This window comes from Lepisma saccharinum, chromosome 28 (assembly GCF_977018435.1).
Source record: "Lepisma saccharinum chromosome 28, izLepSacc3.1, whole genome shotgun sequence".
Lineage (NCBI taxonomy): Eukaryota > Metazoa > Arthropoda > Insecta > Zygentoma > Lepismatidae > Lepisma > Lepisma saccharinum.
The window spans coordinates 24207574-24223308 of record NC_139256.1 but is presented as its reverse complement, the minus strand read 5'-3'; the positions used below and the strand labels follow the sequence as shown (position 1 = coordinate 24223308).

The following is a 15735-nucleotide window of genomic DNA, read 5'->3' as shown; positions in this document are numbered from 1 at the left end:
CACTCCTACAACAGCATTGCCCGCATGGTACGTTTAAATTACCATGAATAAGCTCGTGGCGGAATCACCCAGTGAGCATTGTCGACAATGAGGCCAAAGAGGTTACCACACTTTTGGGGGAAGTCTCACACGGTGCCAAGATACAGGTTGGAACATTCTGATCTCCAGAAGATTAAGGGGCTATCGAGAGGGAGAAGGCGATGAGAAAAAGAACGAAAACGTTCCTTTTCCTTTTGGAAAGAGAGGAAGGATTGCCGATAGAGGCATGGGAAGAGCCACGCAATCCTACGTAACGTTTCTTGTGTGAGGCCAAGGTGAGAGAGAGGCGTTTCCAGAGGAACTTCTGGCCTGGAAAAAAAAGAAGAAAAAATAGGAATCGCTGTGGAGAAAGTGACTCATATTGCACCGGATTATATAAGACTCTGGGAACACAACCTGCAGGCATCATTCCGTTCTTAGATCTATTCAGGGACAGTCAGGGAACAGTCATGAGGACTTTGGTAAGTACAGTGTGTGCTCCGTCAAAGATTCGACCTCCTGACCGGTTCACAACACATTTAACCCCTGGATTTCTCAGTGCTGAAGCCTGGATGTGCATCAGTGTGTGGTTAACTCAATACTACGCTTGTTTAGAATAAGACTAGATTGATTGAGTTGGTGCTTTAAGTCCGCTTTATGCACAGTAAGGCTAATCGGGACTGGACCTACAGTTTAATGTGGGATCCGAACCACTATGTGCCTCCACCGAGTATCGAAGCTGGGACCCCTTCATTACAAGGTGACGGCAATGCCATCGGGGAGGCGTTTAGAATAAGACAAATCCAGCTTTAGAGTCGCGAGCTTGTTTAAGTTCACTTTAGGCACAAATCGGCTAATCGGGACTGGACCTACAGTTTAAAGTGGGATCCGAACCACTATGTGCTTCCACCGGGTATCGAACCTGGACCCTCATTGTTTACAAGACGACGACGCTACCACTAAGCTATCGGGGAGGCGTAAGAAAAACCCAGGTTTAGAGTCCACTTTACGTACAGATAGGCTAATCGGGACCGACCTACAGTTTTAAAGTGCGATCCAACCAGGGTCGGTAAAGGTCCACCAATACATAAATTATAATGGGTTCCGTAACAGGACCGGAAACTTTTTCTCGCACAATTTAAATTCGGTTCAAGTTGCGTATTGTTTAGTTTCACTACCAAACTTGAACCGTATTTAAACTCATCCGCAAAAAACTTCACGGGACCGAATTGAAATACTGTAAAGATAAAAAAGCACTTCGCGATTCAGAACCCATTTACGCTTGCTGATTTTCTCCCCCGGGTTCGAATCCCGGCCTGAGCATGTGTGTCCAAGTGTCCTTTCAACAATTTCACCACATCATAACCCATTATCATCGTTACGATTAGTCAAAGATGACAGGAAAGCGACGCTAAAAACAAATGTAAAATCGAATCTAGTCTATACAATTTATTTAAGGGAGATTTCACACCGAAGCGACAAAAGCCACGTGTCGCTCGAAAGTTTCACCAATCGGATTGACGCTTGTGTGGCTTGTCATGACGCTACGTTGTGAAACGTTACTGTCGATTGGTTCGTACTTAAGTGAAATGTATCAAGATGTATCTACTTCAGTAATAAAATCAATAAATAATCCCATGCATAACTAGAAGAAAGATTAGTAGAATTTTATGGGGTGTTCCAGAAATAAATGCAAAAGTCAAATGAAAATAGAAATGTTTATAATCAGCACTTATTAACAATTAAATAACTACCAATATATCTGCTTTTGTTAATATCCCATATGGTTTAGAAGGAAGAAGTTCCAGAATGTCTCACCAGATGACACTACTATTCCCATCAAATTAAGTTTTTTGACTATTAATAGATACAACTCAAAAAACTTACTTTCTGCAGCACCTTTTAGTGAAATATTTATTCCTTATACATTGTTAAATTTATGTGAACTTGTTAAAGATCTTGACAGTACAAATGTTGATATTTACATTGTAGTAGGAGCATATTTGTAAAGTTTATTCTTTGAATTGATTTTTTTAAACTTTTACAATCGAATATGTATTGATGCATTGATGTATTGATTGAAGTGCCATTGTCCATCATCTGTACTGCCTATTTTACAAGCTTTTAGTTCCTATCAATTCATTGGCTGAATGCATTGTAACCGAGATCTCAAGTTTCATGCTTGATAATGTGCAAGAATTGATTGAACAAAAGTAATGGTTCAAGAATGCTTTTTTTCTGGATTCCAACCCGAGACCCCTGCTTTCATGGACGTGAGGTGTCTAAAATATCGACCTCACTTCCTTGATATCTCAAACTAAGTGACCATCCCCAGAGACCAGCGTCAGAAGTGGAAAATGTAAGCTGGGGTATGTTTGGTCGAACTTTGGGGGATGCTTTAATACAATTTTGCTACCTGAGGGGGGAGGAGGTGGGGAAACCATCCACTACACTTTGAGCACTACCTGATACTATGTCGAAAACTAACAATGGGCCTAGTTGGCGGAATCTAAAAGAGAGATAATACGCCACCCCACGAGGAAGTGCCCTTAATCCGCCACTGTGTGGTTGATCACTTAGCGGGGATGGAAACTTGCTAGTCTAATGATAATTGGGAGTTCTTTTTCTTTTCCGAACATCAGTCATTCGTATAGAATCAAAGTCACAATCTATTTTTAAAAATGCGGTACAACCATACGGTATTCTTAAACTTGTCGTCCACTATGGCGCTCCAAACTGCCGTGTGGAACATTTCCTACCCATATAGGGCGTCGCTCCGAACAGCCGTAAGGGAATGCCGAAACTTCACGACAAAAGCCGAAACTTCACGAAGAAAGCCGAAACTTCACGAAGAAAGCCGAAATGACACGAGAGCGTATTCTGAGGCGCCGCCAACGGAAAAAATCTTCTGTTCGATCTGTTCCGGTAATCTCTGGAGCAAGGGAACGCGAGGCAGACTGTAGTGTGCGATAAACCATTTGATTCCATACGAAGCATACAACGGAAATGGCCTTTCATATTCTGTACCTGAGCAAGACCGCACATAGTGCAGAGAAGCAGGGGGGGGGGATCGAGAGGGCAGAACGAAGCAGTACACGCTACTGCGAAGGCTGGTAACTGAAGTCACCCCCCACGCAATCCCATTTCCCTTCCCCGTGTTCATTGGTGGAGCCGTCTCGCGTTACTACTTCCGCAGGTCTTGTTTTCGTTCGCTGCTCCAGAGATAGCCGGGACAGAGTATAGGTGGGGTGCAATTCTGGGTGCCTTAGCGTCGCGTTTCTGCCACCGTTTGACTAATCGCGACGATGAGGATGAGTAATGATCACATGAAAGTTATGAAGCGACAACCACAAATAATTCCCATGCCGAAGCCGGGACTCGAACGTAAAAATATCAACCAATTAAACGCACTCAGCCACCGAGATGGCTGAGGTACCTTAGTGAGAAACAAAGTCTTACTTCACAGTAACGAACATTGAATATATTAACCATACGTTTCGAAAGAGCATTGTAATATCGTGTGTATTGTCATGGGAAACCAATTCACTCCCAATTGTGCTGTGTGTGTGTTGCGTTTGCTTCTGTTACGTAACAACCGTGAGAACGTACGGGGCACAGTCCCCATTCACATACGTTAACACCCCATTTTTCATCTTACGCAAACATTTACATTACTTTCGTTTCGTGTAAGTGCGCTCAGTACATACTTCAGTGTAATGTGAAATCGTGAAAAGTGAATGCGGAAAGCATTGAGTTTCACAACAATCAGATGCTTGCATGTATTCAATTTAAGGCCATTATTATTTAAATCCAGTTTATATTCCTAATAACATGAGACGTAATACGATAATTTCGCCATAATGCGTTTCTGCTTATTTTGCGGCTTCTTCACCTATTTAGGGTAATCGCAACAAAGAGTCTGAATGGTGAAAAGATCTATTATTGTTTCGGGCTAAGATTCAAACCCAGAACCTTCGGTCACAGAGGAATCACCAGCTTACTCATTGTACTCGCTAACGTCATAGGATTATGTATAGTACGCAATGGCGGCGATAAAAAAGTAAAGTGCTCCCCTGTGCTATGCACCACGCCATGAAGGCGTATAGAAAGTGTGGGGTTAGGTCCCCACACTTTCTTGATTACGGCCGAAGGTGGGGGTGATGTGATCAACAGCACGCTCCTGGTCCCCTTTACCCCCCAGAGTTTCCTCCAGGTACCCACTTTATACGACGCTGGGTGGGCGCCGGAGCCGCTTGAACAGTTGGAAGAAATCCCGGTTCTCCCCCGCCGGAGATCGAACCCGGGTCCCTCGCATGGTCGCCAGACGCCCTGACGACCGAGCTACAGTTTGTACAGTCACCGGCAATAAAATTAGACACAGATCCCGAAATACTCGTGTCCCTGCAATGCACATTGTAATGGTACCGGGACTTCATGAATACCCTGTATAAATGGAATGCCGCAGAGTATGATGAACGTGTGGAATGTATAAATAATGCAGATCATATGTACAGCGGGATCCATGAGTATTACCGTTCAAATTGTCCATCGCCATGTTCGTGCACTTTGTTTGACCCAATAAGAGCTTCAAGAATTAAAATAAAATTCAAAACAAGCTATTGACAACTTATGCACCAGCATACATAAAAATTAATCGCTTAAAAACACAGAATCCTTAAAGATAGTATCGTGCCACATACATTGACAAGTCCGAAAACATACAAGTTTTACAGGAACAAAAGAATTGCATACTATGATGGGAGGGACACTGTTCCCCACAGTTTTCATCAGCTCCCTGTGGCATTCTCTGTCATTTATCCCCCAAAGAACGTCAATTTTGATACACCAATGTTGTTCACGCCTTGTGACGGTGGTTGATTTAACAATGAATTATCACGGCCCTCTGTACGATATACGTTTATCACACTGCCATCTAGTGACGTGTTCACATACTACAGGTGCCATGTTCACCAGCGTCTAGGGACAGTCTTAGCAACTTGGAGATATATGCTAACAGCACCACACTTGACCTGCCCAATCTATCCACATATTCATATAATAGCTTAAATAAACATAACTTTACCTGCCAAACCTATTTACAATCTTACTTCTGCTATTATATGCTTACGTGGATAGGTTAGGCAGAAATGAACAAATCCTAACCTGCCTAACCTATTAACATGTTGTTATCTGCTATTAGCTACATAAGTGAGTAGGTTAGGCAAGTCAGCTTTGGTGCTATTAGCATATCTCTCCCAAGTTGCTAAGGCTGTCCCTAGACGCTTGTGCCAAGTTCTTTGGGACAGACAGTCATATTGTGGTTGCCATGACTTATGCCCAAGCCCTCGTTAATTAACTATTTACTTGTAAGTAACAATTTTAAATAAGTATCAGGACTGTCAAATATATTATTTCCCCCTAAACAGGACATAGATACACAAGGCATAGTGGTGTTGTATTGTGTTAACATTTCTTGTTAGATGATTAACTTCTCAAAATTTGCACACGTGTTTTTGGGCACCCTGTACTAATTACTGTACACTCTTGTTTCCAGGTTTTAGTAGCTCTCTTCGCTCTCAGCGCAGTAGCAAGGGCGGAAGAAAACATTGAAGCAGAGAAGAAAGTGGTTGCTGAAGAATCAAAGAAACAGGACAAGAGAGGTCTCTTTGGATTGGGCTACGGCTATGGAGGAGGCTATGGGGGAGGCTATGGAGGAGGCTATGGAGGCTATGGCTATGGCGGTCTAGGCTATGGCGGAGGCCACGGATACGTCGCTGCAGCGCCCGTGCAAACAGTCACCATAACGAAGGCAGTACCATACCCAGTAGCGCAACCAGTGGCGGTACCCGTTGAGAGGCACGTCCCCGTCCCCGTCCCACACGCTGTACCCGTCGCTGTACCCAAGCCCTACGCCGTCCCGGTACCACAGCCCTACCCAGTCGTGGTACACAGGCCTGTTCCGTACCCAGTCGCCAAGCCCTACGCTGTACCCGTAGCCAAGCCTGTACCCGTAGCCGTACCTAAGCCAGTGGGCATTCCATTTCCGCAGCCGTACGCAGTGGCTGTTCCCAAGCCAGTGGCTGTACCGCAGCCGTACGCAGTGCCTGTTCCCAAGCCAGTGCCAGTGCTGGCCCATGGGCATGGGTACGGCGGTTATGGATATGGCGGTTATGGTCATTACTGAAGGACAATATGTGGAACATGAAAAGTTTGTGGTAAGTATTAAGATGCTTCAGCTGGTAATAGCGTTGTATGTAATCATAGGCATCGTAGGGAGGGTCAAAGAGGTTTATTGTATTCTTCTCATCTTTTTACTTCTATATCACTCTTTCACTCATCTTTCTTGGATATTCTTTCTAGTCTATTTCAGTTTCTGTCTTCTACTATTTTCTACTTCACTACCCTTTCTCTTCACAATAATTTATTTCTCTGTTTTCTCTCGGTTTTCTGTCCCATTCTTGTCTTTTCTCTTTCTCTCTCTCGATTTACTTTTCTGCTCTATATCCTTCTATACTTCATTTCTATATCTGTCTCCCTGCTATACTTCTCTTCCTTCACCTTCTCTCTACCTTCTGTCTCGCTTCTTTATTTCTCGTATTTTCTTTCTCTTTCCACTGTCTCGCCTATTTGGTCCTTTCCGCTCTGCAACCTGTCTCGCTTCTTTACTTCTCCTCCGTTCCTCTTCTCTCTACCCTCTGTCTCACTTCTTTCCTCTTCTCTCTCTCTTCTCCTATCTCGCTTTTTTACTTCTCTTCCTTTCTTCTTCTCTCTACCGTCTGCATCGCTTATTTTTTTTTGCTCTTTCCTTCTCTCTCTCTCTCTTTTCCTATCTCGCTTTTTTACTTCTCTTCCTTTCTTCTTCTCTCTACCCTTTGCATCGCTTCTTTTTTCTGCTCTTCCCTTCTCTCTCTTTTCCTATCTCGCTTTTTACTTCTCTTCCTGTCTTCTTCTCTCTATCCACTCTTCTCTTCTCTCCCTCTCATTCTCTCAACGTATCCTTTCACTTCTTTCTCGTCTGCCTAAAGGATCGTGCGACAGTAAACGAACATATAGCTTGCAGAAACTTATTCTTCCTTTGTACTTCATCCTTTTCAAGAACAACACAAAGAGTTAAGAAACGGTTGCTTCTGAAAGGTGAAAATGTCAAACGTTGCACAACATATCTCGACATATACGTTCACGGTAAATCTATTAGAAATCCAGAAATGTGAAAAATTTCGCGTTCCGCTCCTTTTCAAAATGACAATTCTACACACAAATGCACAACTGCCTGGCAGAATAAGGAAATTGAATGATAATAAAAAGAATTAGAAATGTAAATACTATCATTTTCCTCCTTTCATTCATTTGTCGGGCACATAACTGAAAACCCTGTTTTCGATTCTACAAACTCTCATCATTTAGTTCCGATACGAATCACTTTCTTAAAGATTACAGCGTAGAGAGATAAGAAATAGGTGAACCTCTTTGCGATAAAAGATTATTACGAACAATTGAAATGGAAGTCAATTAATGTGTGAGAAAAATCTTCTCAAAACTTCTTCTTATATGGCTGTTGATCTTGTGAAGTGTCGCATTAAGCCTGGCTTCTAAGTAAGGTGCACCATTGGTGTGTGATGAATATCTTCTGCAACTCCTGTCTCTGTCGCTTGGAGTTTTATCTGCTTTGTGGCGAACGTCTTGCACCCAACACACAAAAAAAAAAAAAAAAAAACATTTTTCCCGGTTTGTCACCATCAAAACATAACTGCTTTCTAACATATAACAATTTTACCAGCAGAGAGATATAGAGAATTAATGTTTAATTATGATTCTGCACAATCACTATTCTATATTCCATAAACAGTAACATTTGTAATACTAAGATAGAAGTTAAACCCTCATTTATAAAATGTCTGCATGTATAAACCTAACTTAAGAATGTAAAATTCAACACTGTTAATTTGCCACGCCATCTATAAATGAAGACCTATCCAGCATTATGAACACAATAAAATTGAATTTTAAGAGTAATGAGATTTACTCAATCTTTAATTTGAATATATCAGACGTAAGAGGTCGCTATCTGAACGTATTTACATAAATATATCCAGATTTTTATTTTTAGACATATATTTTATAAGGTAAAATTGTACTTAATTGCCAATTTTACACTACAGATATCGACATTCAGATGTTATCTTGAAAATACACTATTAGACTATACATTTATATGTTATACCATCCTTTCACAGCAAGAATTTTATACAGAAATAATATATACTCGTTAATATGTCAGAACATCATATATCAGTAGTTTCTCATTATAAGTAAATTCCTACTTATTTACACGACTATATTTATTTTCAGGTTGATAAATACTACGCGGAGAACTAAGGAAGACTGGATATGCTTTTATATCTGCTATATTTTATTTTCATACGATTCAAGTATATTTTGTACAGGTATTATCTATATAAAATTTTATAAAAAAAATAATAAAAGTAAATTATTGAGTTGACATTTGTGTTCTTTTTGTGAAAACCATTCTATATATAACTCAACATAGTCTAATAATGTATATTAGATTACTCAGATCAGTCAGTATTACACGCACACACATACTGACGTAAAATATAAGAACGTGAAATCGGGGTTTCACTGTAAGTATGTGTGTGTGTGGTTGATATTGATGACAATGGTTATACGTTGTAACAATACAGGGTTCTTCAAAATGATGGATACACTTTCATTCATGTATATTTCCTTGAATATACATTGAACATGAATAATATACATACAAGAGAGAGGGGAAGGTCTAAAGTTTCGAATACTACCGCTAGAGCGCAGTTGCGTAACCAACCACTCGAGTGCGCATGCTCGTGCCACCAAGGACCCTTCAGTTCAGTTCCGAGTAAGATGGCCACCGTTCAGCACAAGGTTTTCTGCATTCTTGAGTTCGGCAAAACTGAATCGGCAACAGCAGTGCAGCGAGCATTCCGTCTTCGATTCAGCATAGAACCATCAATTAGGAGGAGCATGTACCGTTGGTTTAACCAATTTCAGCAAACTTGATGTGTCTGCAAAGAAAAAAGCACGGGCCGACCGCGTATGTCAGAGGAGGATGTGAGACGAATTAAAGGCAGTTTTGTGTGCAGAAAGTCAACTAATGCAGCTAGCAGAGAACTTGGAATACCTCAAGCAACTGTATGGCGAGTTTTGAGACGCCGTTTCTCAATGAACCCCTTCCTCACCGATGGATAGGTCGCATAGGAAATGACGACCTGGCTCTTCTGTCGTGGCTACCGAGATCTCCTGATCTCACACCATGTGACTTTTTCCTGTGGGGGTATGTCATACAAGCCGTGTACGTACCACTTCTACCACAAACTCTGGGCAACCTGCAGAACCGTATCACAGCTGCAGTGAACTCGGTTACACAAGAGAGGCTTCTTCGTGTGTAGAATGAGTTCGGCTACCGCTTAGATGTTTGTCGAGCAGCAGGCGGTGGCCATATTGAACATCTGTAACCTCTATTGTAAGATTGTAAACTTTAGACTTTCCTCTCATGTAATGTATATTCAAGGAAATATACATGAATGAAAGTGTATCCATCATTTTGAATAACCCTGTATAAGCATTTCAAAAGGGAAGTCCCGTTCACCTCTGTGTCTCGTATCAGGTCTTGAAATGAAAGCTAAATTAAATTTTAAAAAATACTTATCGAAACAAACTGAAAATTGTGTTTCTCGGTTTGTTTTAACAAGTATGAATTAAGCAACATTTCTTTCTTCGATGTGACTGAACAATTCGCACAGTAATCAGTGGCGTACACCCGTGCGGGGGTGGGCAGTATGATAAATTAAGAAATACGGATAGATTACAAACGTTTTCCTTTCTGAGTTAAATTATATTTTCAAGGAAACATATTATATTTTTATGGCCCTAGAACTGCAAACAGAAAATGTTAATTACTACAATAGTTACGGAAATTGTTTGTTTTCGGAATGTAGTGTCAACTGAAATCAAAGCAAGAAACATGTCGAACATCAGCGAAGTTTCAGAATTCCTCTTGATAGAAAAGAAAATTCTAGCTAGTAGCATTCCTGACGTATGAACTGCTTATATGCTGTATTTGACCCTACCTGTGACGTTTTCATCAGCTGAGAGGTCGTTTTCCAAGCTGAAACTGATCAAAAATTAGTTGAGAAACACAATGACAAGAGTGAGATTGAGTGGACTAACGGTGTTGAAAAAAGAAAGAAGGGAAAGTGAGAGAGAGAAAGAAAGAAAGAGAGAAATAACTCTCTCTCTCTTTCTCTCTCTCTCTTCCCCCTTCCTCCCCCCGAGAGAAAGAAGAAGCGGCGGCGGAGGCATGGGGTATATATATATATATCTTTCTCATAGAAAGAAAGAGAGGAAATGAAAGAAGGACAAAAAAGAAGGAAGAAGTGATGAAACAAAGAAAGGGAAAGAAAGAAAGAGAAAGAAGGAAAAAACTTTCTTCTCTCTTCCTCTCTCTCTGGCCTAACTCCCCCTTCGGCCCCACCCCAAGAGAGAGAGAGAGAGAGAGAGAGAGAGAGAGAGAGAGAGAGAGAGATGAGTTCTTCTTCTTCCTCTTTCTTATCTCTCCTCTCTCTCTCTCTTCCTCGGAAATGCAAACATTTACATTACTTTCGTTTCGTGTAAGTACGCTCAGTACATACTTCAGTGTAATGTGAAATCGTGAAAAGTGAATGCGGAAAGCATTGAGTTTCACAACAATCAGATGCTTGCATGTATTCAATTTAAGGCCATTATTATTTAAATCCAGTTTATATTCCTAATAACATGAGACGTAATACGATAATTTCGCCATAATGCGTTTCTGCTTATTTTGCGGCTTCTTCACCTATTTAGGGTAATCGCAACAAAGAGTCTGAATGGTGAAAAGATCTATTATTGTTTCGGGCTAAGATTCAAACCCAGAACCTTCGGTCACAGAGGAATCACCAGCTTACTCATTGTACTCGCTAACGTCATAGGATTATGTATAGTACGCAATGGCGGCGATAAAAAAGTAAAGTGCTCCCCTGTGCTATGCACCACGCCATGAAGGCGTATAGAAAGTGTGGGGTTAGGTCCCCACACTTTCTTGATCACGGCCGAAGGTGGGGGTGATGTGATCAACACCACGCTCCTGGCCCCCTTTACCCCCCAGAGTTTCCTCCAGGTACCCACTTTATACGACGCTGGGTGGGCGCCGGAGCCGCTTGAACAGTTGGAAGAAATCCCGGTTCTCCCCCGCCGGAGATCGAACCCGGGTCCCTCGCATGGTCGTCAGACGCCCTGACGACCGAGCTACAGTTTGTACAGTCACCGGCAATAAAATTAGACACAGATTCCGAAATACTCGTGTCCCTGCAATGCACGGAAATCTGACCGGCACGAAAATCATAAATACACAGGGTGCTCATAAAGATCCTGTACCATTATAAATGTAATGTACATTGTAATGGTACCGGGACTTCATGAATACCCTGTATAAATGGAATGCCGCAGAGTATGATGAACGTGTGGAATGTATAAATAATGCAGATCATATGTACAGCGGGATCCATGAGTATTACCGTTCAAATTGTCCATCGCCATGTTCGTGCACTTTGTTTGACCCAATAAGAGCTTCAAGAATTAAAATAAAATTCAAAACAAGCTGTTGACAACTTCTGCACCAGCATACATAAAAATCAATCGCTTGAAAAAACAGAATCCTTAAAGATAGTATCGTGCCACATACATTGACAAGTCCGAAAACATCAAGTTTTACAGGAACAAAAGAATTGCATACTATGCTGGGAGGGACACTGTTCCCCACAGTTTTCATCAGCTCCCTCTGGCATTCTCTGTCATTTCTCCCCCGAAGAACGGCAATTTTGATACACCAATGTTGTTCACGCCTTGTGACGGCGGTTGATTTAACAATGGATTATCACTGCCCTCTGTACAATATACGTTTCTCACACTGCCATCTAGTGACGTGTTCACATACTACAGGTGCCATGTTCACCAGCGTCTAGGGACAGTCTTAGCAACTTGGAGATATATGCTAGCTGCACCAAACCTGACCTGCCCAATCTATCCACGCATTCACATAATAGCTTAAATAAACATAATTTAACCTGCCAAACCTATTTACAAGCTTACTTCTGCTATTATATGCTTCCGTGGATACGTTAGGCACTTTAAGAATAAATATAGTTGCCATGACTTATGCCCCAGCCCTCGTAAATTAACTATTTACTTGTAAGTAACAATTTTAAACAAGTATCAGGACGTCAAATACATTATTTCCCCCTAAACAGGACACAGATACACAAGGAATCGTGGTGTTGTATTGTGTTAAAATTTCTTGTTTTTTGATCAACTTCTCAAAATTTGCACACGTGTTTTGGGGCACTCTGTACTAATTACTGTACACTCTTGTTTCCAGGTTTTAGTAGCTCTCTTCGCTCTCAGCGCAGTAGCAAGGGCGGAAGAAAACATTGAAGCAGAGAAGAAAGTGGTTGCTGAAGAATCAAAGAAACAGGACAAGAGAGGTCTCTTTGGATTGGGCTACGGCTATGGAGGAGGCTATGGGGGAGGCTATGGAGGAGGCTATGGAGGCTATGGCTATGGCGGTCTAGGCTATGGCGGAGGCCACGGATACGTCGCTGCAGCGCCCGTGCAAACAGTCACCATAACGAAGGCAGTACCATACCCAGTAGCGCAACCAGTGGCGGTACCCGTTGAGAGGCACGTCCCCGTCCCCGTCCCACACGCTGTACCCGTCGCTGTACCCAAGCCCTACGCCGTCCCGGTACCACAGCCCTACCCAGTCGTGTTACACAGGCCTGTTCCGTACCCAGTCGCCAAGCCCTACGCTGTACCCGTAGCCAAGCCTGTACCCGTAGCCGTACCTAAGCCAGTGGGCATTCCACTTCCGCAGCCGTACGCAGTGGCTGTTCCCAAGCCAGTGGCTGTACCGCAGCCGTACGCAGTGCCTGTTCCCAAGCCAGTGCCAGTGCTGGCCCATGGGCATGGGTACGGTGGTTATGGATATGGCGGTTATGGTCATTACTGAAGGACAATATGTGGAACATGAAAAGTTTGTGGTAAGTATTAAGATGCTTCAGCTGGTAATAGCGTTGTATGTAATCATAGGCATCGTAGGGAGGGTCAAAGAGGTTTATTGTATTCTTCTCATCTTTTTACTTCTATATCACTCTTTCACTCATCTTTCTTGGATATTCTTTCTAGTCTATTTCAGTTTCTGTCTTCTACTATTTTCTACTTCACTACCCTTTCTCTTCACAATAATTTATTTCTCTGTTTTCTCTCGGTTTTCTGTCCCATTCTTGTCTTTTCTCTTTCTCTCTCTCGATTTACTTTTCTGCTCTATATCCTTCTATACTTCATTTCTATATCTGTCTCGCTGCTATACTTCTCTTCCTTCACCTTCTCTCTACCTTCTGTCTCGCTTCTTTATTTCTCGTATTTTCTTTCTCTTTCCACTGTCTCGCCTATTTGGTCCTTTCCGCTCTGCAACCTGTCTCGCTTCTTTACTTCTCCTCCGTTCCTCTTCTCTCTACCCTCTGTCTCACTTCTTTCCTCTTCTCTCTCTTTTTTCCTATCTCGCTTTTTACTTCTCTTCCTTTCTTCTTCTCTCTACCCTCTGCATCGCTTATTTTTTTGCTCTTTCCTTCTCTCTCTCTCTTTTCCTATCTCTCTTTTTACTTCTCTTCCCTTCTTCTTCTCTCTACCCTCTGCATCGCTTCTTTTTCTGCTCCTCTTCCCTTCTCTCTCTTTTCCTATCTCGCTTTTTACTTCTCTTCCTGTCTTCTTCTCTCTATCCACTCTTCTCTTCTCTCCCTCTCATTCTCTCAACGTATCCTCTCACTTCTTTCTCGTCTGCCTAAAGGATCGTGCGACACTAAACGAACATATAGCTTGCAGAAACTTATTCTTCCTTTGTACTACATCCTTTTCAAGAACAACACAAAGAGTTAAGAAACGGTTGCTTCTGAAAGGTGAAAATGTCAAAAGTTGCACAAAATATCTCGACATATACGTTCACGGTAAATATATTAGAAATCCCGAAATGTGAAAAATTTCGCGTTCCACTCCTTTTCAAAATCACAATTCTACACACAAACGCACAACTGTCTGGCAGAATAATGAAATTGAATGATAAAAAGAGAATTAGAAATGTAAAATACTATCCTTTTCCTGCGTTCATTCATTTGTCGGGTACATAACTGAAAACCCTGTTTTCGTTTCTACAAACTCTCATCATTTAGTTCCGATACGAATCACTTTCTCTAAAGATTACAGCGTAGAGAGATAAGAAAAAGTTGAACCTCTTTGCGATAAAAGATTATTACGAACAAATGAAATGGAAGTCAATTAATGTGTGAAAATTTTTTTCTCGAAACTTCTTCTAATATGGCTGTTGGTCTTGTCTGCAACTCCTGTCTCTCTCGCTTGGAGTTTTATCTGCTTTGTGGCGAACGTCTAGCATATTCCAACACAAAAAAAAAACATTTTTCCCGGTTTATCACCATAAAAACATAACTGCTTTCTAACATATAACAATTTTACCAGCAGAGAGATATAGAGAATTAATGTTTAATTACGATTCTGCACAATCACTATTCTATATTCCATAAACAGTAACAAATCCGGGAACTTTTCTAACGATGGAAGCGGCCCCGGCGTCCACCCAGCGTCGAATAACATGGGTACCTGGGGGAAACCCTGGGGGGTAACGGCGGTCAGGGGCGTGATGCTGATCACATCACCCCCACTCATGACCGGATCAAGAAAGTGTGGGGCGTTACCCCCACACCCCCTATACGCCTTCATGGCGTGGTGCTAAGCACAGGGGAGCACTTTACCTTTTTTTTATAAACAGTAACATTTGTAATACTAAGATAGAAGTTAAACCCTCATTTATAAAATGTCTGCGTGTATAAGCCTAACTTAAGAATGTAAAATTCAACACTGTAAATTTGCCACGCCATCTATAAATGAAGACCTATCCAGCATTATGAACACAATAAAATTGAATTTTAAGAGTAATGAGATTTACTCAATCTTTAATTTGAATATATCAGACGTAAGAGGTCGCTATCTGAACGTATTTACATAAATATATCCAGATTTTTATTTTTAGACATATATTTTATAAGGTAAAATTGTACTTAATTGCCAATTTTACACTACAGATATCGACATTCAGATGTTATCTTGAAAATACACTATTAGACTATACATTTATATGTTATACCATCCTTTCACAGCAAGAATTTTATACAGAAATAATATATACTCGTTAATATGTTAGATCATCATATATCAGTAGTTTCTCATTATAAGTAAATTCCTACTTATTTACACGACTATATTTATTTTCAGGTTGATAAATACTACGCGGAGAACTAAGGAAGACTGGATATGCTTTTATATCTGCTATATTTTATTTTCATACGATTCAAGTATATTTTGTACAGGTATTATCTATATAAAATTTTATAAAAAAATAATAAAAGTAAATTATTGAGTTGACATTTGTGTTCTTTTTGTGAAAACCATTCTATATATAACTCAACATAGTCTAATAATGTATATTAGATTACTCAGATCAGTCAGTATTACACGCACACACATACTGACGTAAAATATAAGAACGTGAAATCGGGGTTTCACTGTAAGTATGTGTGT

General features: G+C 41.1%; 1 protein-coding gene across 1 annotated transcript; it reads left to right on the top strand.

The window, feature by feature from the left end:
* Positions 1–420: 420 nt before the first annotated feature.
* On the top strand, positions 421–15579 carry LOC145980860 (uncharacterized). The gene is made up of 5 exons (XM_083113943.1): positions 421–500; positions 5573–6191; positions 9086–9204; positions 12467–13127; positions 15430–15579. Exons 1-4 carry the CDS (start codon positions 489–491, stop codon positions 13094–13096), a joined length of 1380 nt encoding a protein of 459 aa, XP_082970069.1. The 5' UTR covers positions 421–488; the 3' UTR covers positions 13097–13127; positions 15430–15579.
* Positions 15580–15735: the final 156 nt, after the last annotated feature.